The following is a 13,102-nucleotide window of genomic DNA, read 5'->3' as shown; positions in this document are numbered from 1 at the left end:
TACAGTAGAAGAATATCTTCGGAATCTGACACAATCATGGCCCCTCCTTGCTGCGATCATATCTTTCGATGGATAATTCATCAAGTGAGGTACAAGATATGATCACTGTGCTACAGTGGAACTGTCATAGTCTAAAACCTAAATTAGACCTGTTTAAGTTTTTGATTCACAACTCTGATTGTGATATATTTGCCCTTTGTGAAACATGGCTTTCTTCTGAAGATGAACTCAACTTCCACGATTTTAACATTATACGCCAGGATAGAGATGACCATTATGGGGGAGTTCTTTTGGGGATCAAAAAGACTTACTCATTTTATAGAATTCCAATCGCGACTCATCCTGGCGTAGAAATCGTCGCTTGCCAAATAAACGTAAAGGGTAAAGAACTTTGCGTAGCTTCCGTTTACATTCCTCCAAGAATTTCAATTAACCGCCGTCATCTTTGGAATGCGGTTTCTGCACTATCACATCCAGTTTTAATTCTGGGTGATATGAACGCGCATGGTACAGGGTGGGGCGAACCATATGACGACAATAGAGCGGCCGTTTTTTATGATTTGTGCGACGATTTCAATTTGAACATTTTAAATACAGGTGAAGTGACACGTATTGCATCTGACGGCAAAGAAAGTCGTCTCGACCTATCACTGGGGTCAAGTTCACTATCATTCGATTGCTTGTGGAAGGTAATCGAGGATCCTCATGGTAGTGATCACTTACCCATTATAACCACCATAAAGCATAATAGTGAAAGGTCAGACCATCCAATTCAGGTTCCTTTTGACCTCACAAGGAATATCGATTGGCAAAAGTATGCAGAAGCGGTATCTTTTGGCATCGAATCATTCAATCCCCTTCCACCTTTGGATGAGTATCGATTCCTGTCTGAACTGATATATAAGAGTGCATTAGAATCACAAAAACGACGTGTTCCAAGTGCAACCTTCAAAAGAAGACCAGCCACACTAGGCTGGGATGATGATTGCACCCAGTTGTATCTTAAAAAATCTGATGCTTTCAAAACTTTTCGTAGGCACGGTACCTCAGATCTTTATCAAGAGTACGCAAAGCTCGAAAGACAGCTGAGAAACCTGCTGAAAGCGAAGAAGCGTAGTTATTGGCGACACTTCATTGAGGGTCTCTCAAGAGAAACTTCAATGACAACGCTTTGGAGAGTGGCTCGCAACATGCGAAACCGCTCTTCTTCTAATGAGAGTGACGAATACTCCAACCGTTGGATATTCAGCTTCGCGAAAAAGGTCTGCCCAGACTCAGTCCCAGCACAACCGACTTCTTGGGAAACATCCCCAAGAGACGGTTCTCTGGACAGATCCTTCACTATGCTGGAACTTTCTATGGCTCTTCTTTCATCAAACAATTCCGCTCCGGGACGCGATATGATCAAGTTCAATCTTCTAAAGAATCTCCCAGATATCGCGAAAAGACGATTACTGGGCCTGTTCAACTCATTCATGGAGAACAACATCGTTCCGCATGAATGGAGACAGGTCAAAGTAATAGCTATTCAAAAGCCTGGTAAACCAGCGTCTGATCATAATTCATACCGCCCAATTGCTATGTTATCATGTTTAAGGAAATTGTTAGAAAAAATGATCCTATCACGACTCGATCATTGGGTCGAATCGAATAACTTGCTTTCAAATACACAGTTCGGGTTTCGCAAGGGCAAAGGAACAAACGATTGTCTAGCGTTGCTTTCAACAGATATTCAACTGGCCTTTGCGGAAAAGGAGCAACTGGCTTCAGTTTTCTTGGATATTAAGGGCGCCTTTGATTCAGTTTCCATAGGAATATTGTCAGAAAAACTGCACAATAGTGGACTTCCAGGAATTTTAAATAATTTCTTGTATAATTTGTTGTCAGAAAAACATATGAGTTTCAATCTCGGACAACTGACAACTTCCAGAATTAGTTACATGGGCCTACCCCAAGGCTCATGTTTAAGTCCCTTGCTTTATAATTTTTACGTGAAAGACATTGATAGTTGCTTGGAAGGACAATGCACGCTAAGACAACTTGCAGATGATGCTGTGGTTTCTCTAAAAGGCCCACATGCAGAAATGTTGCAAAGACCATTGCAAAATTCTCTAAATAATCTGTCAATCTGGGCAAGAGATTTAGGGATCGAGTTTGCTCCGCAAAAAACTCAATTGGTTGTGTTTTCTAGAAAGCGGAACCCAGCCCAACTGAAACTCAATCTTTTGGGAATAGAAATCGACCAGTCTTTGACTTCGAAATACCTTGGGGTCTGGTTTGATTCAAAAGGCACTTGGGGTACCCAAATCAAGTATTTGGTGCAAAAATGTCAACAAAGGATCAATTTTCTACGCACAATTACCGGAACATGGTGGGGTGCTCACCCGGAAGACCTCATAAAACTTTACAAAACGACTATTCTCTCTGTTATTGAGTATGGCTCTTTCTGCTTCCACTCAGCAGCAAACTGCCACCTAATAAAGTTGGAACGAATTCAATACCGTTGTTTGCGTATTGCTCTCGGATGTATGCACTCAACGCATAATGCGAGCCTAGAGGTCCTGGCAGGGGTGAAACCTCTCCAGAACCGATTCTGGGAGCTCTCGCTAAGGTTACTTATCAAGTGTGGAGTGAGCAACACACTTGTCATTGAAAACTTCGAAGAAATGCTCAGTCTGAACACTCAATCAAAATTCATGAGAATCTATCTGTTCTACATGTCATCTGACATAAGCCTACCAAGTTATAATCCTCCCCGTGTACACTTCACTAATGACAGTTCCTCTGTTAAATACGATCTGTCCATGAAACAAGCTGTTCATGGAATACCAGATCAACTTCGATGTATATCTATTCCTCGCATTTTTAACGAAAAGTACCAACATGTCAATTCCTGTAAGAGATTCTTCACTGATGGGTCTCGCATAAATGGATCCACTGGTTTCGGTGTCTTCAATGAAAATTTTACCGCCTTCCGCAAACTTCAGGAACCTTGTTCGGTTTATGTTGCTGAGCTGGCAGCAATCAACTTCGCTTTGGGGATGATTTCCAACATGCCCGTAGACCATTTCTTCATCTTCTCGGATAGCCTTAGTTCGATTGAGGCACTCCGGTCGATGAAACCTGTAAAACATTCATCTTACTTTCTTACAAAAATAAGGGAGCAGATGGGTGCACTGGTCGAAAGATCATACAAGATTACCTTTGTATGGGTCCCCTCACATTGCTCAATTTATGGCAATGAGAAGGCGGACTCTCTCGCAAAGGTGGGCGCACAGGAAGGTGAGATCTATGATAGAAGAATTTCACATGATGAATTTTTCCATTTTGTTCGCCAGAGTTCTCTTCAAAGTTGGCAAAATGATTGGCGAGATGGCCAGCTGGGACGGTGGTTACATTCCATTATTCCTAATGTTTCTTTGCGAGTGTGGTGGTATGGTCTGGATGTAAGTCGCAATTTCATTCGCGTGATGTCAAGACTTATGTCCAACCATTACTCGCTAGACGCGCATTTACACAGGATTAACCTCGCGTTGAGCAATGTTTGTACTAAGTGTGGTTCCGGTTATGATGACATCGACCACGTAGTTTGGCAATGCCCGGATAATGACGCCTCCAGAGCGCTACTTTTGGATACCCTTGAGGCCCGAGGTAGACAACCCTTTGTTCTTGTGAGAGATGTGTTGGGGACCCGCGATGTCACATACATGGGATGTATTTTCGACTTTCTTCGCTCTGCTGGTATAAAAGTTTAATTTGCTTGTGTTTTCTTCTCCAGTTTTTTTTTCTCTGTTTTGTCCTCTTTGTGTTACCAAGCTGCTCCTGGCCATCCGGAAAACCAAGTCCCACAACAAGTTGGTACCAACACCACAAGGCACCGAATACGCTAGCAAGATGCGATTTACCCCCGGATGAGCAGCAGTGAAACCTTTGGCCCAATCCTTACCCTGTCCATCCCTCAAAATGTGACCTTCTAACCTCGAGCTGCCACGAGTACCCTGGCTTCCACCCATTACTAACAGATATCATTAAAAAGTTATTACTCTGTATAATGTATACTATTAAGTACAAAGAAAGATCCTCGGCTCCGTAAAGCGTTATACGCGATTGAGCCCCAAATAAATGAACTAGATAAAAAAAAAAAGAACCCAAAACAATCAATACACAACTGACTACTTTTAGCAAAACACGTTAATACATTTCAAGTAAAAATTTCAATATTTGGTGCTGGTTGAAATCGTACTTAGAATGCATTGATGGTAAAATATTAACCTTCTTATCGTGAAATTTGCTGAATTGTGCACAGTCTAATATAGGAAATGGAAAAATATGATATCTGATTAGCTATTTTCTTTAAAATATATACATTTTTAGCTTAAAAATAAAATTTTCTTATTTCTCGGGATCCCGGGAAATCCCGGGAAATGGTTAGATTTTTTCCCGTTTCCCGGGAAACTGAATCCCGGGAAAATTGGAAGCCCTATTTGCTGCCAATCTGCTTAAAGTAGAAGATTGTAATAAAGGGGTAATTTAATCAAAAGGTATAAATATGTACATACCAAGAATTTGGGCCGGCACTTGGAATACAGAACTTTGCAATGCATGTTGATTAAATATTCGAAAGGTGGGTATAAGAAATTTACACAAAGAGATTCATAATTGCAAATAACACAAAACTTGTACTCTGTCACCAGTCAGACTGTACAATAATAAAGGTAAAGTAAGTAAATTAAAGCGGAGGAGATAATTTTCAAGGTGTTATCTCAAACATTAACAAAGACAAAAGTAGGTCGACACCCATGGTGACAAACCATACAAAATAAATGAATGAATATTCAAAAGATACATACAAACACATACAGGAAGGAAATAACAAGTTACAAACCCACCTCATATAAAATAGATAGGATCTACATGAAGCGAACGACAAGGAACGAACTCACCGGATAGTTCAGCTGATTCTATAAGTTTGCCTTTGATTGCAGCACCGTTACAGGTCAAAAGGATTTCCAAGCCATGTCGAATGTCCACTCGTTTATATTCTTCCCAGATTTTCACATTTCATGTCTTATATGTATGTCAATCAAAACAATATCTCTGTTCGATCTACTACATATTAAAATGTGATATTTCTAAGCATTTTACTTTACTCGTACTCGTTAACACATTTAACCCTATTGAATAATATGTCGAGCTCAAACGTGATGTTAAAGTCTCGTTTAACAACGAGCTGGCCATGTTACCGTAATTTCCCGTCTGTTTTGTTTTTTTTTAAATATTTGGAGCATTATGAAAACCATCATTTAAGTTGCTTGAAAGACACCAGAAGTAGTCCGGTACATAGTAGTCAGAGGAGATTCAACTATATTCGATTTGTTACAATATTGGATTCCAACTCTTTGGTGAGTAGTTCAGGTATGTTCGGATGTGTAACTAGATGTATACTTTTAATTATCCACATAACTTATTTATTTCTAAACATTAAATTTACTGTCTATTTTCCATCAGCTTTCGCATGAATTGTTCAGCGTGTTTGCTCCAGATCTGCTCCTTCTGATCTTTGGTCAAATTCGCACCGGAGGCCTGTTGTTTGATGCCTTCAATGACTTTTATGATGTCATCAACTTGGATGCTGGAGAATGGTGTCGGCACACCCGTGGTACTCGGTGGTGGAGCAACCGTGGTTTGTGGTGGAAAATCAGTTGGGGGCAGCCCGGTTGTTGGAGGCAGTCCGGTTGGAGGCAGCCCAGTTGGTGGGTATGGTGGCGGATATGGCGGTGAAGGTCCAAGATCAATATTCGCCAACAATGCAACCAGAATGTTTATAATGTCGATGTTAATATCACTCTTGATGTTGGCGTCTACATTCAATCCAACATTTACTATATCTCCAACGTTGTTATCACTAACTGAGATAGGACCGCAAGTAACACCACTGATGGCAATCAGCGCAGCAAGGAGGATAGTTTTCATTTTGGCTGGAGGCTTATATTTGTTTCTTTGTAAAAATACTTGTTCTAATATCGCTGGCGTGAATACAATTTGAGAATGTGATCTGCTGAGTGAATAAACCCGGTTTTTATAGCGAGGCGGCTAAAATCAATGATAAGAATCTGTGTTATCGGCTAGACGGATTTTTGCAACCTTACATCCTGACGTGACGTAATTTCCTCAGATAAGAAGCTACTTAAGAATTTGAAACATCGAATCATTATGGGTGAACATATACAAGGTAGAAACTCCGTCTGGGTAATGTACACTTGATTTCGAGTTACTAAGATTTGAATGTATTATACTAAACTGACTTTGTGTAGTTTAGGCAGTTATATTTTCTTTGTTAAAAAGAGTTTTTAGTGGTCGAATTTCCTGAAACCGTTTAATACAGTTTGATAGGGAATGTTTTGAGATTTTTACGTTCCACAAGTATTAGAAACATCTCATGACCAAGAGAACAGAGCTGCTAAAAATAGTATATTATGCTTCGGCTTATTCCTAATGATAAGGTGTATGCCGTGCTTTCAACAGGCAGGGTATCGCGCCACTTGGGCGGTGGCTTCTATATTCGTCTGTTTCCCACTATAACTCAGTCAATTTTGAACCAATTGACTTGAAATTTTGTACACGTGTAGATACTATACCTATCTCACCACATTCCAAAAGTTGTGTCAATTGGTTCAAATTTGACTGAGTTATAGTGGAAAACAGACGAATATAGAAGCCACCGCCCAAGTGGCGCGATTCCCTAGATAGTTATTCATCAAGTTGTACTCCCAACGATTGGTCTTCTTGAAAACCACTGTGTTTCGCAATGGAGAACTTTTCGAGCAATCGAGAAATTCTAGTTCTGCTGAGCAGTCAACACAGTATTTCAGTGGCTGAAATCGGTACATCCCAACTAAAGAATGTCCTTATTTTTGTTAAGTTGGTAATGTGAAAAGTCCAATGTGGCAAAATGATCGTTTTAATTGGAAAACAAACATGTTAAATTTTGAAGTCCGTATTTCAAGCCTAAGTAAAACCCAAGGGGCCTGAAGTTTTCAATAAATGTATGAGGATATAAAAATAAATCATACTACAGGTCGGACTCGATTATCCGGAGTCGGGTTCTGGATCTACCCACATTAATATCTCGCAAACATAATGCTGTAAGAAGCAGAAATTTTGACTGATCACTAATCAAGGTTGACTTAATAAAATGTCAAAATTTCAGCTTTGTAGAGCATTTCGTTCTCCAGATATATGTTTGAGAAGCATCAGAACCTCACTCCGGATAATCGAGTCCGACCTGTATTTGTTTGACGTCATTTTTTAAGGATTATCCTATGGATTGTTTCAACCATTTTATGGCAAAAAAAACTTCTGGGAATTTGTCCAGATTTATTCTCAAAAGGTTTCTCTAGAATAAGATAATTTTAAAAGTAACCTTCAAGAATATATCCTCATCCTCATCTACTCCAACAAATTATCAAGAGTGTTTTCTTGAACTACATAGGAATTTATCTAGAATATTTTAATGATTTTTTTATGGAATAAAGGCAATGTTTCTCTGTGAAGTCTTTTAATATTCCACAGAAGTTCCTTCGAGATTTTTTCTTTTCCAAAAGTTTCTTCAAAATGATAAGTTCCTTCTAAATATTCTGAATAGGTTCAAACGGGGGTTTTTCTTAGAATTCTTCTGGAAATTCCATTATCTCTGAAATATTCCAAGTTAAATTCATTGCTTCAAAGAAAACAAATCAATTTTACAATTGCTTATAATCCGTTCGTTCAAGTTTTTTTTTTTGAGTTGGTTACACTAGTTATTTTTCTGGAAACTCCTCTTTCTTGCAATAATTCTTCCAAAAGTTTGTCCAAAAGTTTCTGATATTGTTTTCCTGGAATGTTACTAGACAGAACTTTACTAAATATTTCTTCAAGAACCATTTGAAAAAATCTTCTGGATCTTCTTCAGAGATTCCTTCAGAGTTACAATGTTTTAGAATCTGTGTTGTATCTTGGCTTTGGAATTATTCGAAAATTTACTACTATTGCTTTTCTAGAACTCTATAGATTCCCGTGAATGCCAACAGAAGTTATTTTGAGATTTTTCAATAGTTTTTGGGGAGTTCCTTCGAAAAGAATTCTTCCAGGCTTTCCTTTAAGAGTATCTGTAGGATTGCTTACGATTTTCAGGGAATTCTTTGAAGGATTTCTCTCAGGAAATTTTTATTGGAGCTTCGAAGGGAATTACTTCTGAAAAGCTTCCGGGAATCTGAACTTTGGATTTTTTCTCAGGACTTTCTTTGGAAATACCTTGGAGTGTTTCCCGGTAGGTCCAGAAACATTTCGAAATTAAAATTTCCTTGGGCAGAAAGTATCTTCGTAACTGCCCCACGATTTACGAATGCAAAATGGTCGATCGACAGAAAAACCTCTTCGTTAATAACCGTGGAAGTGCTAATAGGTTACTAAGCTAATAAGCAGAATTTGTCCAATACGAGACGTGTATTAAGCAGCGATTAGGAGGTCTGGCGTGCAGACGAATCGCACTATCATCACACGGCATGTTCGAATCTGTGCATATACCACCTAAAGCACCCATGGCCTGACAGATATTATGTCAAGTGAAAGTTTACCTCGCTATGGGGCCTGCTCGTCCATTTGGACACGCTAGGTATGAGCCTGTCTACCCTTGCTATAGGAATCCCATTCCTCTGCCACTACAACATAGACGATGTTCTGGCGATTCGTCTCGCGCCTCTTATACCGCGTCGCTCGAATCACTCTTCGTCCTCTGTCCCCACTGACATGGACATTATGCCTGCTAGCACACATACGTCCTTTGAAACCGTGAGGTATGTGCTTGCCACCCTGAAGCACATCAACCTGTCGGTATTCTCGAGTCACTTCATGTTACGGTTGACCACTGGCGCCCTCGACCACGCAGCGGCACCATACTGTAGTATGGAGACCGCTACTGTCGCGAGCAACTTCTGTTGTTAGTACAGAGGGTCAAATATTCGTCCAAAAAGAAACCAATGCTCAAACATCTTGTTTTACTCGATCGTATTTTGATTAGTGTCAAACTGATATTGTTTCTTGAGTTCTTTCCTTGTCAAACATTTGACCCTACTGGCTTTACGCTTGCTCGATACTACTGCCGAGCTATTTAACATCATCTTCGACAATGCCATGATCGCCATGCTTGCCCTTTTGCGAGCATATTCCACGTGGCTACCGAATTCCAGCTTGTCATCGATCATGACGCCCAGTGGTTGCTGAAGTAAGCGCTTACAGTTGACCCATGGTGACGCGCGTGCTGATCACTTCCTGCTGTTCAGACTTGCGGTTGTTCACCACTACCACTTCCGATTTTGTTGTGCGAGAGTACCAGCTGTCTCAACCTTATTCAGTTTTCCACTAAGCCTATCGCGTGCGCTGTTGTCAGCTCCACTTCCTCTATTGACTCGCCGTATATCATGATGTCACGATGATATTTGGCAGAGCCTACCAGCTTTACGCCCGGTAGAAGTGTGAGCGTTCCATAGTACCAGGCCCTGGATGGACCCCTGAGCTACCCCCCACGGTGAAGTTGTAGCTTCTTTCGCCTTCCTCGGTGTCAGAGATTAGCACTGGAAGTAGCTCACGTCCAACCTGACGACCGCGCAGTAACGGATTCCCGTTCGCTTCTTCTGGATCGCTATCTCGGCCATTGTGATTACAGCCTCAATAGCGTCCACCGTCCACCGTAATCTCTTTGTCGCATGCACGGCTTAGGTTTCCGATTAGGTTGTCAGTAGAGAAGATCCTCGGTGTTATCCTCCATAAGCAATCGTTCCACAAATGCCGGCTTATCGAAACGCGAGGTCAGCCATCCCCGATGGCTGTCAATGATCCTCTCCCAGTTCAATCGACCCTCCAGTCTGAGCTAGGGTTTAGACCAGAGCTCCAGAAGGTCACACCGATGGGTGTCAGGCCATTCGCCGAAGGTCATTAGGCCGAATGGTCATTAGGCCGAATGGTCATTAGGCCGAATGGTCATTAGGCCGAATGGCCATTAGGCCGAATGGCCATTAGGCCGAATGGTCATTAGGCCGAATGGTCATTAGGCCGAATGGTCATTAGACCGAATGGTCATTGGGCCGAAAGGTCATTGGGCCGAATGGTCATTGGGCCGAATGGTCATTGGGCCGAATGGTCATTGGGCCGAATGGTCATTGGGCCGAATGGTCATTGGGCCGAATGGTCATTGGGCCGAATGGTCATTGGGCCGAATGGTCATTGGGCCGAATGGTCATTGGGCCGAATGGTCATTGGGCCGAATGGTCATTGGGCCGAATGGTCATTGGGCCGAATGGTCATTGGGCCGAATGGTCATTGGGCCGAATGGTCATTGGGCCGAATGGTCATTGGGCCGAATGGTCATTGGGCCGAATGGTCATTGGGCCGAATGGTCATTGGGCCGAATGGTCATTGGGCCGAATGGTCATTGGGCCGAATGGTCATTGGGCCGAATGGTCATTGGGCCGAATGGTCATTGGGCCGAATGGTCATTGGGCCGAATGGTCATTGGGCCGAATGGTCATTGGGCCGAATGGTCATTGGGCCGAATGGTCATTGGGCCGAATGGTCATTGGGCCGAATGGTCATTAGGTCGAATGGTCATCAGGCCGAATGGGTCTTCTTCTTGCAGTTACGTCTCCACTGAGACAAAGCCTGCTTCTCAGCTTAGTGTTCTATGAACACTTCCACAGTTATTAACTGAGAGCTTCGTCTGCAAATGACCATTTTGCATGTGTGTATCGTGTGACAGGCACGAAGATACTTTATTGATGCTGAATATACTGATATTTCACCCATGAATTTGTCCTTCTTTTAAATATAGGCTGTTCTTTCTAGTATCATAGTTTTTGGCGCTAAAACTGCTGATATTCAATTCATAAATTTTTCCTTCTTCAAAACATAGGCTATTCTTTCTAGTTTCATTGTTAAACTAGTTTTTGGCAAAAATTGTTGGAAAAGGTAAAAACAACGGCTAACTTTCAACTCGTCCTGATGACCATTCGGCCTGACCATTCGGCCTAATGACCATTCGGCCTAATGACCATTCGGCCTAATGACATTCGGCCTAATGGCCTTCGGCCTAATGACCCAGCATCACACCGATGATAGACTCTGCACCATTCCGTGGACCAAGAGGTAAATCTATAACCTGTACCTCGCACAAAATGCTAATCGGACGGGGGTCAGAACAGGACGCGAATGACCTGCAAGCGAGTTGAAATATTCGGGCGACGAGCGCTTAGAATGATATTTGACGGTGTGTGGGAGTACGGATGCTATTGTTCTGGTATTCGCTAGAGAAAATCTTATTGGAACAAAAAGGCGTGGACGTTAAGTGCAGAGACAAAGATGGGTGAACCAAGTGAAGCGTAATTAAGTGAGTGTCAGGCGTGGCAGAAGGTGGACGATGAAAACCGCCGCAACCGAGTTATTATGACGAGTGCATTGAAAGGAAACACACTTATTAAAATCATACAGTAATAGAGTATGGAACTGTGATAATGTTTTGTTTATCATGAAGAATCATAGAAAACAATCTCGGGTGGACTAAAATCAGGTGGGAAAAGAGGTTGGAAACGCTGCATCAAATTACAAAAATACGTTGTATTTTTTGCATCATCTATTTTTGTTTATTTAATAAATTATCTTTCAACATTACATAACGGGTAACATTCGCTATGTGTTTTTCTTCCTTTTTCTACATTTAAGTATTTGTTTTGTAAGAAAGCTGCAGCTCTGTTAATTGAATTGAGTTATATCATAAACGATACATATTATAAGAATTGATAAATATACCAATAGTCGTATTAAGTAATGTACAAAATCAGTACCGAAAATAAAATTTCGGATGTTTTAACCCATTAACAAATAATAATACTTCGCTGTTTCCACAACTAAGTTTATATTAGAACAAAATTCATTGCCTATTGTTCATCAGTTTTCGCACAAACTGTTCAGTGTGGTCCCTCCAGATTTGTTCTTTCTGCTCTTTAGTCAAATTCGCACCGGAAGCCTGTTGTTTGATGCTCTCAATGGTGTTGATCAGATCATTGACGTGGATGCTGGAGAACGGCGATGGCTCTACCGTAGTGCTTGGCGGGGGCGAAATCGTGGTGGTCGATGGAAGATCAGTTGGTGGCTGTCCAGTTGGTGGCAGCCCAGTTGTTGGAAAATCAGTTGGTGGGAAGGTTGGCGGTCCGGTTGGTGGATAGGTTGGTGGTCCGGTTGGTGGATAGGTTGGTGGTCCGGTTGGCGGATAGGTTGGAGGTCCGGTTGGCGGATAGGTTGGAGGTCCAGTTGGTGGCAGTCCAGTTGGTGGATATGGCGGCCGAGGTCCAAGATCAATGTTCGCCAACAATGCGACCAGAATGTTTACAATGTCGGCATTGATCTCACTTTTGATTTCGGCTTCTACATTCACTCCAACATTGATGATGTCTCCGATGTTGTTATCACTAACTGAGATAGGACCACAAGATATACCACTGATGGCAATCAGCGCAGCAAGAAATATAGCTTTCATGTTGACTGACGATAATATATGAATATCTAATAAAATGTTCGCTTAGATATTGCTTGATTGAAAACAAATTGAGAATGTGATTTACTGAATGAATAAAATCGGTTTTTATAGTGTTGCTAGAATCGATGATAAGAATCTGTCTTATCGGCTAGACGGATTTTTTTTTTTGCGAGCTTATATCTAGAAGACGTATACCTTCGTTTCCTGAAGAAGAAGATAAGAAACGAGTTAGAGATTTGAAACACCGCATCTTTATGAATGGAAGGGCTGAGACGCAAAGGAATGTTGATCAAAAAATCAAGTTTATCAAAAGGCGGTTTGCTACGAATGGATGAATGATAAACAATCAATTCAACACGTCTAATATCCGGTCGTCCAGACAGAACCAATAAATGCTCACTTGGACTTAGAAACAAACATGTGTCTGATCCAACGTAACGCGGTGCCAATTTTTTGTTTTTTGATTTCCTTCTCATGGTAGTTCTAAAGTTAGTAGTCTATAATTTACTTAGATTATCTTTTCTATCAAATTAGTTC

The 13,102-nt window shown here is 41.3% G+C and overlaps 1 protein-coding gene across 1 annotated transcript; it reads right to left on the bottom strand.

Moving 5' to 3' along the window:
* Positions 1-11,959: 11,959 nt before the first annotated feature.
* On the bottom strand, positions 11,960-12,565 carry LOC109397273 (submaxillary gland androgen-regulated protein 3A-like). Its single transcript, XM_029854122.1, has one exon. It carries the CDS (start codon positions 12,563-12,565, stop codon positions 11,960-11,962), a length of 606 nt encoding a protein of 201 aa, XP_029709982.1.
* Positions 12,566-13,102: the final 537 nt, after the last annotated feature.

The sequence above is a fragment of the Aedes albopictus genome, chromosome 1 (genome assembly GCF_035046485.1).
Source record: "Aedes albopictus strain Foshan chromosome 1, AalbF5, whole genome shotgun sequence".
NCBI lineage: Eukaryota > Metazoa > Arthropoda > Insecta > Diptera > Culicidae > Aedes > Aedes albopictus.
The sequence above is the reverse complement of the archived record's forward strand: the minus strand, read 5'-3'. Positions and strand labels throughout refer to the sequence as shown.